Genomic DNA, 15,836 nt, shown 5'->3' with positions numbered 1-15,836 from the left:
GCCCACTAATGCCAAGACCATCAGTTGTGCACTCACTCCAGGCAAAAGATCTTGAAAAAGCGAATGATTAATGCATAAAAAAAAGAGAGACGTCAACTTACCTGATCTTCAGTAAGAACAATTAGACGGGTCACAATAATGTTCACAACATTTCCCAGGCTGGAATCACGGTACAGTTTGGCAACCTGACCTCCAGAAAAGAAGGAAAGACATAAAGTCAGATGTCTTAGCCCCATGAGTCTATAAATCCCTCTCTAAACACAGACATCTGCGGCGTGTTAAGAAGCAAAAAGCAGGACCAAACTTACAATATTCATCACAGACAAGATGTAGTGCTCAATATCTTTGCGGCCGTGGTAGCCGACCATCATCTTATCGGCAACCACGAGCGTCTCCACGAAGCGCTCAGAGCTGACCGACCTCCTCTGCCTGTGCGCGCCTTTCGACTGCTCGCTGACGTTTTGAGGGACAGGGGACAAGTGAACAGGGGAGGGTGTTCCAAATTGGCAAGGTACGTTGCTTTTCATGAGGTCTGTGAATGACAGGTAGGCAGGGTGCTTAAAGAAGTCATGAAAATAATGACATATTGTCATAGAGAAGGGCTGGTTGCTGTATGATAGAGGCAGATCGGGAATGCTCCCCTTTGAACTTTCCAGCATTTGTTTTATGATCCAGATGCTCTAAGAAAAGCTTTGACACCGTACATGTTAGAACAAGTCAATGACCGTTGTTCCTGTTTCCTTTGCCTAAGTAGAAAAGTATCCAGATGGGCATTTTTCGCTTTTTACTATTTCTGCACAGATAGCATTTTTTGTTTCAACCTGAATTAATACATTTTTTCTGTTTTAAGGGTTAATTTTTTACCTGAAAAACCACATTTAAAAACTACCAATAGTACTTGACAAATGTCTTAGACTTTATGTAGATTTTATGTGATAAAACTAGATATACATTTTCACCAAATATTTTTAAATGTGTAACTAGTATTTGTATTTAGTTTTTTTTCTTTTTTTAGGAATTTCCTAAATAAATTCCAGCAATACCAGATGTCAACTGAAGATCCCAAACTCGGGGGAAGTTAATCTCTCTATAAAGCAAAAAACACACATCATTGAAGAAGTTGCAAAACGGTTCGAAGTTGGGTTTGATTTTAGTAAATCCCACCTCTTTTTTTTCTCCTTGTTGCGACCAGTAACGTTAGCAAGTATGCAGTGTTGGCCTAGTGGGTTAGAGCAGTGTGCTTGTGTCCTGACAAGGTTGCAAGTGCCCGGTTTGATCCCCACATCCTCCACTCTGGGTTCATGAGCAAAACCCTTAACCCCACACTGCTCAATGGGTGCCACACAATGGCAGCTCACTGCTGCCCAAGGAGATTGGTTAAGTACAGAGGTGAATTTCTCCAATGTTAGATCAATAAAGTTCAATTAGCAAAGCATCTACAGGTTAATTGCTGTTTTTTTCAAGTGAAGTCATTTAAAAAAAAACTTAGTTTAAGAAAGTAATTTGCTCTGACAGCTGTAGCCATATGCTCTAAAATTATTCTTAAATTTGGAACTCCATATCAATTAGGCTTACATTAGCTTCACTATTTATACTGGGGAAAGTGAGGCTTGAATGCACTGGCTAGCAACTGGCTAGCTCAAGTGGTAAGTCACCCATCCTGCAAACAGGAAGCCTGGGTTGGTATCCCAGCTGGGGGGAAGGAGCTACCAGTGTGGGTCCTTAGGCAAGACCCTTCACTCTAATGCCTGCTTTGAGGACCGGCGCCAAGTAGTTAGGGTATTGTGCTTGGAATCTGAGTTCAAGCCCCACTCCCACAGACTGGCAATCTGGGGCCCTGAGCAAGACCCTTAATCTTCACACTGCACCCCGGGTGCTGCATTATGGCAGCCCACTGCTCCCCAAGGGGAAGGGTTACTCTGTACTTGAGACAGTGTAATATCAAACACTGGTAAAACAAACACTGGTGGCAACTAGACAGAAAAGGTGGGATTTCCTGAAAAAAAAAAACCCAATCACAGGCAATTTATTTTCCCAGTTGGTCCCATCTTCAAAGAAAAGTTAACATGAATACACAGAAACAGTCCCACACTAGAGTAGGAGATAATCTACAGGAGCATAGGATAAAAAGCAAGAGGAGCATGAAGTCTTTGTAATATATTGGAGCCTCATGGTAATTAATTTATACACATAGCCAGTTCACAGAAAGTAGTTTACATGTGTGTGTTTAAAAAAAAAATGCTTATATCTGTAATTATCGTGCGTGCGTCTGTTTAGCAGAATTCTGAATTTATACCCTTGGCAACTACTGCAGAATTTCAAAGCTAATTTGTTAAGCCATGTACTTTATGTATTGACTGTTTATGGATAATTGGCATAAAAAAGCCCCTGGCAGTCCCTCTTGTAGTCTCCAAGGTGACACAGCAAACATGAGGGAGATGGTGCTTAGAACCATGCTGAATATTCTGACTTATATACAAAAAGCTACAGGTGGTAATTACACTGAATCTGGTTGGACCTGATTAATGTAAGGAGATGCTATAAGACTTGAATGAGGTGGAGGTTCTAACCCTAAATCTATGTAAGGAGACTTAAAAGCTGATGTTAACAAACCCTCACCATCCAATTTGACTGAGCCTGATGTGTTTTGGAAAGAAGAATGGGTAAAAACTTCAGCCATTGGTAAAGCTGGTAGGGACATACCCCGAAGAGGTCATTTACATCTGCAAGTACAGTTAAAGATGGGAGCAAAGTAGAAAGCTAGTTTTAGGGGATTCATACAATATGTGCACACTTTCAAGTTTACATTTTTAAAACTCTTTGAAACTGTTTTATTTTGATTTCCCCTCAGAATTATATCATACTTTGAGTTAGTTTGTCACACAACATCCACAATTATGAAGATTAAAAGTTGTGGTTACAATGTGACAAAATGTGAAATACTAAGGGTTTTGTAAGGCCCTGTATGCAATGAATGGGCTTTTGTGAAAAATAAAGCAACACTTAGTCCTCCAGGTTGAAAGGTGACTACCGCAGGAACTCGTTTGGCTCAAAAGAGGTCCAGTTATGTCTACCAGAACCTGGGCCTAGTACCAAACCAGCACTTCCTCTAATCTGCTATGTATAGACCTTCCTTTGCGTCAGCTCCACCCACACAGAATCCAACCCAGATGGAGGTTCACCAACCTGAAATGCCACAGCTGAACTCCTGGCTTTGCTCTTGCGGTGAGGGGATGGCAGACGTTTTATAAATAACATGTTGCTGAGCTCCTTCCAGGTTCCATTCACTGGAGGTGGTGGAGGAAGTGTTCTTTAAAGGCTCTATTAAATACTGTTCTTCCTCCGTTGTTATGACACCATGCTTGTTGGAGAAGAAAATGACAGTACGAAACAGGTTAGAAACCGCAAAAAAAAAATCATGTTAAATTGATAATCTGAGTACAAAGGTGCAAGATATAACCAGCTTAGTGTTAAGAGGCAAAATATTGAACATTTGCAAGTCTGTCTCTGTTCAGAAAAATCCTATCTGCTTAATTATTGTGCAAAGATGAGAGTAAAAGCAGTGACACAGAAGATGAAAAGCAGATGTTTGGATGCGGCAGGAAGTTTTGAAATCATATCTTAATAAATTTGGCACCATATGTCAAACCCTGGCAAATTGATTGCCTTCCAGTCTGAATACCTACCTTGCCAGAGTACAAATGATTCTTTGTATTAGAAAGTAGTTTGTGTTCATACGGTTGCTAGGCAATTTTAAGGCACTTTCAAAATACACCTAAATGGAAAAAGCTCATCTGGCATCCTTCCACTAATTGGTTTGGAGTGAATTGCTTGCTGAGAACTGTCATCACATGGAGGGGATGTTTTCTCTCCACTGCAAAGGCCCCAACACACCAAAGATTGTAGGAAAATGTACAGTGCCTTCTTTTAAAATATAAGTCAGAGCCCAATATTAAGTTGTTAAATTACAATTCTGTTTAATGGCAAGAATATTTACTTATGCAGAGGTACACAGAGTTTACTATTTCTCTCTCCTTAGTGAACTTTACAATTTTCTGTGTACAATCTTATATAGTGGCTTGTGGATAACTATTCCCTCATTTTTTTCACATTAACAAACAACAATATTTTGTATTGGGATGTTATCTGATTGATCAAATTTCTAAAAGTAGAATGGGGGTAGATATTGTAGTTATCAGGGTTCTCTCCTGTGGAACCAACTACCAGATTTATTTTGTGAGCCAGACCCCTTGCCTACTTTAAGACCAGGCTTAAAACGATCATTTTTGATAAAGCTTAACCTAAGAGTGGCTCACATAAACTATCTCTATAGTATGCTGCTATGGGCTTATGCTGCTGGAGGACATAGGGACATTTTTCTTCACTCTGCTACATTTTACATCTTTTCTCCAATTCCACGTTAATTCTCAATTTAATTTCTTTTGCTCTCTCCTGATCATTGTAGCTTCATCTGACCTGGTTCTGTTTGGCTTTAATGTCATACTGGAAGGATGCATCAGCTGGGCTGTTGTTGTCAACCACTTCCATTATATATATGTGGCCTCCATGTCTCACTCTGTTTTTAGCCGGATTGTGATCTGATCTTAGGAGGAGTTGCGGCCTAGTGGTCATAGAGCTTGGAATCCTGAGGTTGTGAGTCCAAAACCAACTCCCACAGACCTGGGTGTCTGAGCAAGACCCTTAACCCCCAATTGCGCCCCACGAGGGCAGCCCACTGCTCCCAAGGGGGTGGGTTAAATGCAGAGGTTAGTTTCTCCAATGTGAGATCAATAAAGTTCAATTATTATTATTATCTGACCAGTTAACCATTTTCACAATATATAGGTGAAAAATTGTTGACCCCATGCACCCTTTAACTGCCAGATTAGGTGTTTCTTTGTGTTGGTCTATCACTTGAAATTCAGAGAAAATTAAAAACGTTAAGGAGGTTTTTTTTCATGGCACAGCAGGGTGGAAAGCATCGTGTCGATTCAGATGAAAAGTAATTCACAGAGAAGAAATTATGGAGCTTCAGTATTGCTGACAATAACACCAAAGCAGGAGTGCTAGCATCCAACTGAGTCTGTGTTGCCCTCTGCACAAAATATATTTATGTACTTGCATATGTTTATTTTAACAGATGAATGTTGTCCCTTAAAGCATCTGAAACAGCCCATTGTCTTCCTGGTCTCTTGCCTCATTTCCTTTTACCTTTCCATGTTTCACAAAAGAAAGCAGTGTGTTTAAGCTGTTGTTTGAGATTGGTTACCCTCAATGCATGCCTTCAATCTACTAATTTATTGTGAAAACCGCAATTAAAGTGGCAAAAAAAAGGTTTATACATTTTAAAACCAAAGGTAAACTGATTTTTACTACAAAAAAAAAATATTAAGTTAAGTTAAATGCAATATGAAGTTAGAAAAGTCTGATTCTTCTGGAAATCTCCTTTTCCTAAACAAAAAAATACTGAACTCACACAAGTGGTACAAAGAACACACCATCAAATACCTGAGTGTCCTAAACTTCAAAAAATTTGACAACAGCAGTTTTAAGAGTTTACGATAAAACTGATTTTCAAGTGGTTGCTAGTTTGACATGTTATGAAAATGTAATATGTACTGTTTTAAGCTCCTATGATGTCATTTTATTCTATTCAAATCTGTTATATTAAGTGTTCTCTAATGTAATTTCTAGTAGTTCCCTTTAAAGAGTGTTTCACATATATATATTATTTGCAAATATTTAGTTAAACTTAGGGATCTCAAACAATCAATTATTCCGAGGCAACATTGAAGCATTGTTTTCTTTTTTCAATAGCTTTTGTGGAGCATATAGTGCAAGAAGCCCCTCAGTTTGGATTTATAGCAAGAAAAAAAAAGCTGCCTTGGCTGCGTAAAACCCACAATAAAAGCAATTCAACACATAACACACTCATGAAGAAACACGCTCGATGCACAGGTTTTACAAGTGTGTGATGTCAGCTTCTCATACCGTCCAGACAGCTGATTACATTAAAGCACAGACACAGTTTTTGTCCATTTTTGGTGCTGGAGGGGAAAAAAAGAGCAAACACTAATTCAATTTATGATACTCAGCGCAAGTCCTGCCAACACATTTGGCCACATGTTTGCTCCCCATGAGTCTAGTTGCCAATAAGAAGCTGGGCCCTTTCTTCCTTCTTTAGAGTTACTCGAAGCACGGAGGGATAGCAGCTATTAAAACCACGTCCAGCTCCTTGATTAGCAAGGAGACGCTGGACAGTCACAGTCTCTGGATGACTAAAAGCCCAGACACAATAATTAGGCACTTTATTAGCGCTTCTAAGATTTATTTTACAGTGCCTTGCATAACTATTAATATCCCTTGATTTATTATTATAATTTTTTTTTTTTACAATTTTCTAACAAGAAAACCAAAAACTCTTAATTATTTCATTAGGATTTTATGTGAAAGACTAACACAAAATTTTGCATTGTTGTAAAGGAAGAAAGAAAAGCAGTTAGTTTTAAAAAAAGCAAATAGAATACAAATAAATACGACTGAATAGAACAGAATCTTATCGTCATATTTTGTATTGTCTGAGCTTTTAGGCTTCTATGACCTAGCGGCCTTTTATATCACAAACAGAAAGTTAAAATAACAATTTGAATTAAAAAAATACTATTAAGTCTAGGGATACACGATATAATCGGCCCCCTATCGGTATCGTCCTTAAAACTGAATATCGGACATCGGCCACCCCACCGATATTTAATCCGATATTTGATCAGCTTCTGAGTTTCTAAAGTCTAAAAAAAAATGAAAAATACTACTTCTTCTTCCTCAAAAACTTCTTTTTTACAGACTTAAAAACTTCTAAAGATGAGGGAAAAAATATTAATACATTAAAATATCACAATATCTTCATATGCTGATATATTGCCATTTAAAAACACCATATCAATCTCTTTTACTAATGAAATATTGCTATATGTCATCGTTATGCTACGAAATCCCCCGAAAATCCACGAAATGTTGCCATATTTTTATATGTTGATATATTGACGCGGTATCAATCTATTTTACTAACAAAATCTCACAAGAATTTGCGAAATATCACGAGAGTTTGTAACAGAACGATGAAATTTCACGAGATTTTGAAAGGTAAATAGATCGATACCGCGTTTTTAAAAATCAATTTGATATCAGCATATGAAAATATATTTGAGTATATTATTTTTCAAAGTGTCAGAAATGGATAACAAAACTGCTATTTTCAATGACTACTTATTTTTATCCAGCTTTAATATCGGTATCGATATCGGTTATCGGCTACATGAGTTTTAAAATATCGGCATATCGGATATCGGCCAAAATCCCAATATCGTGCATCCCTAATTAAGTCCTAAATTATTTATATGCAACTCAAATTATTTTCTTTAATCAAATAAGAAGTTCGTTTTTAAAGGAACGGGGTGGGTGTCTTTCAAAAGATAAGAAAACTGTTATAAAAGGATCATCCATGTGAAAATTATACATTTCTCTGGTTTACTGATTTGCAAAATCTAATGACCTCTATAATGTTTTAGTCTGGCTCTGCCTTGAAAATGACACAAATATTAAAACTCAACCAATCTTTTGTAAGTAAATAAAATAATAATCAAAAAATAGTTTTTGAAATGCTTTGAAACACTATTTCTATTTTTATCATTTCTTCACTATGTCTATTGCAAAATCCTTAAACCATTTTTACAGTTTCTGAACATCTTTTTTTGTTTTTTTCCACTAATTCTTTGACAATATTCGTTGCTAATTAGCAGTATTTGTAAGAAGTGGAAAGGCTTCATTGCCATGCCCCTAATCTTAGAGTCTCTAACAGACTGTGACTGGGCCTTTTACTAAATGTTAAAGTTATAGCCAATCATTAAAACAAAGACATTCCATTAAAACTAAAAGCCTTATTAAACCTGTAAATCCCTTTATTGTCCCACAATGGGGAAATTCTCTCTCTGCCTTTAACCCATCCCCTTGGGGAACAGTGGGCTGCCACTGTGCAGAGCCAGGGGAGCAATGTGGGGTTAAGGGTTTTGCTCAGGTACCCAGAATGGAGGCTGAGGGGTTACTTGCAACCTTCTCACACTGCTCTAATCCAATAGGCCAACACTTGCAGGGGTATAAAAGGGGTATGATTAATTTTGGACCTGTCTGTACTGTAGCATCAACAGCATCCAGTGCAGCTTGTGGCTCCCATGCAAACTACCTAGTAAAGAATCATGGTTATTAAGTTCTCTTAAAAGGACAATATAATAACTATAATTCGTTACCATTCAATACGCGTTATCATCAATGAAACATGGTTAAACAAACTGTTTTTTGTTTTTTTTAATGTTTTTTTTATATAAACCTCTTGCTTCAATACTGAAGACACTAATTACGCCTGCTATCAGTCTTGGTAGCAGTGAAAGTAAATGTTATAAGTGGATGCATTTGATCCGCCAAAATACTCATAACTCATATTATTTGTGATATTTTAACTGGTGCTCAGCAGCTTACAGGGATATTTTTGCCATATTTTACTAAGTGTGTGCTTTCATGCCACTGTTATTCCCCCAAATCAACAAATAATAATAAATTTTAAAACCCTCACGACATGCTCTTTGAGTCAGGTCTCTTATGTTCTAGTCCATTACAGAAAATAAGAGACCTGACTAGTTCCTAAAGGAAAGGATTAGGGTCATACAGAGATGGGAAGTAACGAAGTACAAATACTTTGTTACTGTACTCAAGTAGATTTTTCTGATATTTTTACTTTACTTTACTACTTATTTTTATGGCGACTTTTTACTTCTACTCCTTACATTTTTACACAAATATCTGTACTTTCTACTCCTTACATTTTAAAAAATTGGCTCGTTACTTTAGTTTTGAATCATTTCAATGGAGTTACCGTTATTATTTTTCACGTCATCAATACCAAATTCAATCTAATTGGATGGGAATCTACGTTGCATTTGACGCACCACTACAAGATGAATCGACAGATTCGGCGGTATTCATTGGCAGCAAATCATTGCAGCTTGGTGGCGGTGGCGTTAGCATAGTAGTATGGACGACGAGATGAACACAACGGAGATCTAGTCCTATTGGCAGACATCCATTTAAAATGTAGGTAACGGCATGAAAAAAGTGGTTTCTACTTTTACTTTTATACTTTTAGTACCGTACATTTACAAGCCTGTACTTTGGTACTTTTACTTGAGTAAAGAAGTTTAATCAGTACTTCCACTTTTACCAGAGTATTTTTTAACACAAGTATCTGTACTTTTACTCAAGTACGGAAAGTGAGTACTTTTGCCATCTCTGGGGTCATATAGAAGCAACATTTTCGGCATACATGCAAAATGGAGGAAAATAAAGTCTGAACACACCCTCCTTGTGGTGGCAGCATCATGCTACAGGGACAATTCCCTTCAGGAGGTTTAAAGAGGCTGGAAAGGTCTGATGAGATGATGGGAGGAAAATAAAAAGTAATCCTGGAAGGATGTGGCTGTATCTCTAAAGGTACATTCACAACGAATGAGGTGAACTGTTCCAGAGTTATTTCTACAGGTTTTATACACGAATGAGGAACTCTTATTTAATGCTTTATAATGCTCTTTTAATGCTCTTAGAAATAATATTAATGGCATCAACAAGTACCCATTACTCTCATATAAATATATATATATATATATATAAACACATCAGAATCCTTTTCACCTGAGTCATTTTCACAGTCGACAGGCTGCAGACATGTCACGAATTCCTCGTTTTCTAGCCACTTTTGTTAAAATTAGCATTTTCCCCATTCTCTAGCCTTTCCTGCGCTTTTTTTTACGAACCCTTTCCGGAAGCAGTTCCGCGCAAACACATGGAACCAGTTATATCTGATATAATATATCTGACAAAATTGTTTTTATATCTTTTTTTTTTTTTTTAGTAAAGCATTTTAAATGCCACGATAATCACATTTAATGAATTTTAATGCCAATTAAGGCCTTAATAAAAAAAAATTAATGGCTTTTAATTATTTTTAATGACCCGCGAAAACCCTGTTCTATGCAAGGATGCCTTAAAGGAATAGTACACCCAAAACATGATTAGCCTTCATTTTCTACTCACCCCCATGCTGAACAAAACTCTGGAGTACTTTTTTGATATCTCAAATGCATCTGGAGATCTGGGAGGCTTCTTGCTGTCTGCTGACATTCAAATAATGGAGGTCTATGGCGCCCGAGACAGAAAGGTCCACAAAAGTCCACAAAAACTTGTCAATATTCCTCCATACTGCTCGTCCAATGTAATCCAAGTGTCCTGAGTGGGTAGCATCCAGAATTTACTCGAAACGAAGTCATTTAGAACGTTTTAGAGCCTAAACAGTAGTGTATAGGATTTCCTAATAGCGCCCCCATGCGCGCTCACGATTCTACGGAAGCCGGCAGACCAAACCAGCGCATTCAGCTCGGCAAAGAACTCATGCTCTTCCTCAACACTGAAGTCCTCAGACATTTTTCTTTCGTTGTTTCTTTCTTTGCACAGGTAAACAGCACATTTCTTATTCTACGCTTGCATTATCGGCAGACCAGACGCTGAATGCGCACTTTCTTCCGGTTTGGTCTGCCGGCTTCCGTAGAATCGTGAGCGCGCATGGGGGCGCTATTAGGAAATCCTATACAATACTGTTTATGCTCTAAAAACATTCTAAATGACTTCGTTTCGAGTAAATTCTGGATGCTACCAACTCAGGACACTTGGATTACATTGGACGAGCAGTATGGAGGAATATTGACACGTTTTTGTGGACTTTTATGGACCTTTCTGTCTCGGGCGCCATGGACCTCCATTATTTGAATGTCAGCAGACAGCAAGAAGCCTCCCAGATCTCCAGATGCATTTGAGATATCAAAAAAGTACTCCAGAGTGTTGTTCAGCATGGAGGTGAGTAGAAAATGAAGGCTAATCATGTTTTGGGTGTACTATTCCTTTAAGGAGGGAATATAAAGTTGGGGATACAAAGAACACATTCTGAGGAAAGTGAATGGAGCTGAAATCTGGTAAAAAAAAGTACCCTGAATGATTTGCTGATCTGAGCCAAGAACTCCACTGATTGGAGTTGTTTTTGCCCTAAAACCTTAATGAAACAAATTGACAAATTTGCTCAAAAAGCACTTAAGCTTTTGCAAGGCAAAGTTAAACTAAGAGTTTGCATTTGGCTGAGACACATGAGCTGAATATGACATCTAGAGAAATTTGATCTCAGCTGCTGAGGTGTCACATTCTCAGATCACTGAAATTGCTAGATTTTTCTTCTTAAGCATGACCTCACTCTAATCTACCAGAAGATTGAGAGTGCCAAGTGGAAGGAAGCCAAGACAAGCATTCAGATCTTCTCGGCTGAGCAGCCGATATGCATGTGTGAGTTGTCTGATATTTATATGAGGGTTTGAGGGGATTGGTGTGAATCGTCATGTACCTTATCACAAACCTGTCCCTCAGAGGTGGGTTCTACTCACCAGGCCTTTGCAGTTGCTGAGCGCCACTCTGGTTGTGCTGTGCTGGTTTTGCAGGAATCCAACATAGTGACAGTTATCAACCATATTATGACGCCACTCTGGCCCTTCTTTACCCCAGTACTCCACTGTGAAATGTTTTGACACCAAGTTGGGGTTAAGTGTCAGGTTTAAGTGAAAGTGCTTCCCGTACGCTGACAATCTGTAAAAGATCCGAGACTCTGAGGGATCTACTGCGGTGTCCCCCAGAGCACGTCTCCGACGGCCCGGCCGCTGGTGCTTCACAGCGTAACTCAGGAAGTTCCCATTCTCATCCACCCGCACCGGGACTGTCAGCTGGTAGTGCTCCAGGTAAGACATGAACTCCTCTTTCACAGGAACACCGGAAATGAGAAGAAGAGAAGAAAGGATAAGTCAGCAGGTTTTGATAGAAGCTTTAAGCCATTTTTTACAATTTGTTCCAGTCATACCTTGAGAGCTGTGCGAAAGTCTTTGAAATTCAGAAGCAGCCATCACCACAAGGCTCAGAGTCCAAGTCATTATCTTCCACAAAATTTCCATAATTCAGGGAAGGATGTGACATGGGGTGAGGGGAGGGGGCGCTGCAGCTGGGTTAAAAGCACAAAGTCAGTCTGATCCCACGCCGTAACAGGTTCATTGTTTCTCTTCTTCACTAAAACACTCCCCGCCTACGCTCCGCTGCTCATCCAGGTCTCAGAGTTTCCCTGAAGGTGAGTCCATCCACATCGCAGGGGCTTCTGAATGCATGTCAGCAGCTGGCATAAAAACACCTCCGTTCTCCATCAGTTTCAGTTGGAAGTTTAAATCAGAAACTCTGCCTGGGAAACCTGTCCCAGCTGATCCATCTGCACTCCTGTGAAGAATATTAAACTGTTTTTAACTATTGCTTTTCCACTTGTTCTTCCTCATATAGTCCATAGAAGCTAATTGCTGCTATAGTCTTAGGCTGCTAGAAGACATAGGGACAACTTTTCATCATTCTGCCTCGGTACTGCCTCAGTACTAAGTGTTGTATCTCTTGTTTTCCAATTCTGCGGTATTTGTTAGTGTTAGTGCAACCCATAACTTCTTGTTCTCTACGCTTTTTCTCATGATAGTAGCTTCATCTGGAATGTTACTATTTGGCTGTGATACCAGTCCGGAGAGAAATATCAGCTGGGCTGCTGCCATCAACACCTTGGCTTGTTTTTCAGTACTTAGTGTTGTATCTCTCCTAGAAATAGCTGTGGGTTCAAGTTTTACTGTTACTAACTATATGTGCTCCATTTCATCACTTTGGCAAGAAGATTGGCTCAAAGCTTGTCTGCTTAACAGTTTCTTTCCTTATTTCCCTGTCAGGGCCACCTATGCGGCTAATTTACCATTACCATTTCTAACATAGAAAGCAATTATAGATCAGTGCTTCTTTGTTCCTTTGGTGTGTCTTCCCCTGTCTCCTTGAACCCCAGTCGGCCTCGGCAGATGGCCGCTCACACTAAGCCTGGTTCTGCTGGAGGTTTCTTCCTGTTAGAAGGGAGTTTTTCCTCTGCACTGTGCCTGCATGCATGCTTATTGTGAGGGATTGCTAAAGAGTCAAACTTAACAACACAAACTAACACCTAGTGTTGCCACATGCTCAATCAAAAGTAGTTAGGCAAAAGAATTCTGCAAAGCCAACAACTCAATTCATTCAGATGCCTCTCCTTAGATAGAAAAAGTTTAACCTGACTGTATGATTGGATTGAATTGTCTCTATAAATACATTAAGATGATATGGTTTTGTAAATTGGAACCATGTAATTAAACTGAATTTAACTGAATTGAACGAATACCCCAAAACAAATCAATTAAATCTAAATATAGACAAAAATCACCTGAATATTGAAAATATTCAACCACTGTGTGCTATGATCCAAATTGATATAGCTGTTTTGGGAAGGCCTGTTCAGTAGAGTCCCTAAGGTAACTGCATGAGCTGGTAAGTGGAAAGTTAGAGGTTCATTTCTAGCTGTTTAAGTATCCTTGGGCAAGAACATTACTATGCCTACATATCTGCATGTAGGTGAATTAATGTCTTAATATAAGTGGGGACACATTTCAAAAGTGCAATTTAGTCAGCTATCCACTGGTTAGATTACCTTAGCAAACAATCAGCCCCATGGAGAACACAGCAGATAAGTCAGAGAAAAAGATAGTCAGAAGCTTGGTTAATACACATAGCCTATCTAACAGCTCATACAAATAATGACTCATATGACAATGTAAAATCTAAGCAAAACTGCACTGATAATCTTGGATAAAAAAGCATTACTTAGCCATATATACTATATATGTAGGAGGAGCTGCAATTATCCTGAACTCAAGTTGAGGAGCCGAAAGAAAGGGAATTTAAGCAAAATGCTCTGGACTTGAGAGGTAAAAAGGAAAGTGTTGTTAAATTGATTATATAAGCAGCCCTGTGGGTTGTCAAATACCCTATGGATGACGCATTAGTTATGTGGAAGAAGGCTAAAATTGGTTTAAAAAGAGGTTGAATATCAAATGCTGCCTATTAACCTGGTCACATTGTGAAGCAAGGTGGTGGGGACATCATGCTGCGGGATGCTGATTGGGGGGAATGGGAGTAGAGTTGGACCCTTCACAAAAGGACCATTAATAATCAGCAAGACCAATAATGGGGTGCCTACCTCACTGGAGCTCTCCATGCAAACTGATCCGCCTAATAATTTAAGCCTTACGAGATGGGCGGAATATTTGGTCTAAATGTCTGAAGATGGTAACTTCAAGCAAAAGAAGGTTCCTCAAAAAAATAAAAAATAAAATAACGTATCTGTACCCTTTACTAGAGACTTTATCATTTTTTGCAGATGTTTTTTAAGTTAACAAAAAAAAAAACTGCGGCTAAATGAATGAAAATATATTTCAGTTTAAAAAGGTCCGATTATGCATTTCGCTTTTATACCTCGATGACAGTTAAATGACGGTTGCAGTGGGACTACAAACGTGTTGAAAGGCAGCGTGAATCTTAAAGTCTGCATCCTCATTTTTGAAATTTCTCTTTGCTCTTACAAGTTCACGTGATAATCTGTGATAAAGCGTGGAAAGTGGGCTGAAAGTGACTCCAGAACCATAGCGGACAGCCGGGCTTTGCGTGTATTTCCCCAGCTGTGGAGCTCAAGCGCTCCAGACAGACAGCGCAACCTACTTGGCCGCTCTGACCCAGACAGCTGGCAGCCGGCCCGCATGCATTACACCGGTACCTCAACGCAACCCTCCGGGAGCCCCTGCAAATCAAAATACACCGCAGGCTTTATTATTGTTATCATCCTTGTTGCATGCAACGTGGAGCTCTTTAACTTTTTGCGCGATAATCTGCAAACTTAGTAACGGTGCGTAAAACCTGACTTCAAGTGCGCATTTTTATTTAATTCTATTTTGTATTATTTTGCCTCCATGCAACATGCAAAGAAGCTTTCTTTTAAACTCGCATTGCCTTCAAATAAGCTGAAGCTGCAGCGCAAACTCAGTCTGTGGGGATTTAACTGCACGCACAGATAAACTCAGCGCTAAGATACCGACCTGATCTCAGCAGACACTGAGATGTAAGAAGTGTTGGGCGAGATTTACCATGCTCATCTTCATTGTCAGCTCCAGTCCAAGCGTGCAAAGTGAGGCTTAGCAAAAAAAAAAAAAAAAAAAAAGTTCTCTGCAACCTTTTAAGTTCCACACACAAACCTCCTCCACTGTGCTCTTCTCATCTCCTTTTTGAACTCTGCCATCCTCTGGATTTACAGTGAGTTCTCCCCCCCATCCTCCCACCCCAGCCTGGACACCCTTGCAGCAGTATCTCAGCCCCAGACACTGAAAAAAAAAAAAAAACTAAAAAAAAACCTCTTATTCAGCTTTTCAGAGTACTGGACTTCCTCCAGTAGAGGGGTCCATTTGAAGTCTATCTGCCATCTTTTATAATCTGGACTGTATGTTTGATGCTTTGTGGCTCAGCGTAGCTCTGAAAGCTTGGATAGAGGAGGGAGGGGAAAAAAGGTGCATCAAACAGCAGCTAAAGTTGGCTGGGAGCTGCTGCTCCTCACAGCGCAGCAGAGCAGAGGAGAGGGTATGTCCAGGAAGGCTTCAAATTGGCTGCTTTTGCAGGGGAGGGTGACGTCAGTGCAGATGTGCCTCTCTTCCATCAGCTGTGCGCATGTCTATCAGTGCTTAGAAGCCCCCAAAACAATTAGCAGACTGTAAAAAAGAAAAGTATTAACTCCACACACACACACACACACACACACATGAATATATATTTAT

The 15,836-nt window shown here is 39.2% G+C and overlaps 1 protein-coding gene across 3 annotated transcripts in view; it reads right to left on the bottom strand.

The window, feature by feature from the left end:
• adamts6 (ADAM metallopeptidase with thrombospondin type 1 motif, 6) overlaps nucleotides 1–15,631 on the bottom strand; it is a 109,059-nt gene extending 93,428 nt beyond the window's left edge. Inside the window, exons 1-6 of one of the 3 annotated variants that reach the window (XM_038303507.1) lie at nucleotides 15,108–15,631; nucleotides 11,999–12,402; nucleotides 11,532–11,896; nucleotides 3,187–3,361; nucleotides 309–532; nucleotides 102–185 (exon numbers count right to left, since the gene is read on the bottom strand). In XM_038303507.1, coding sequence (XP_038159435.1) covers nucleotides 102–185; nucleotides 309–532; nucleotides 3,187–3,361; nucleotides 11,532–11,896; nucleotides 11,999–12,089 — 939 coding nt within the window. In that variant the 5' untranslated portion in view covers nucleotides 12,090–12,402; nucleotides 15,108–15,631. Of the gene's footprint in view, nucleotides 1–101; nucleotides 186–308; nucleotides 533–3,186; nucleotides 3,362–11,531; nucleotides 11,897–11,998; nucleotides 12,403–15,107 lie in introns of those variants that run through there. The other 2 variants (XM_038303506.1, XM_038303508.1) reach the window with 2 other exon arrangements.
• Between the last annotated feature and the right edge of the window lie 205 nt (nucleotides 15,632–15,836).

Source organism: Cyprinodon tularosa, unplaced genomic scaffold (assembly GCF_016077235.1).
Source record: "Cyprinodon tularosa strain WSP-4 unplaced genomic scaffold, ASM1607723v1 ctg511, whole genome shotgun sequence".
Classification (NCBI taxonomy): domain Eukaryota; kingdom Metazoa; phylum Chordata; class Actinopteri; order Cyprinodontiformes; family Cyprinodontidae; genus Cyprinodon; species Cyprinodon tularosa.
The sequence above is the reverse complement of the archived record's forward strand: the minus strand, read 5'-3'. Positions and strand labels throughout refer to the sequence as shown.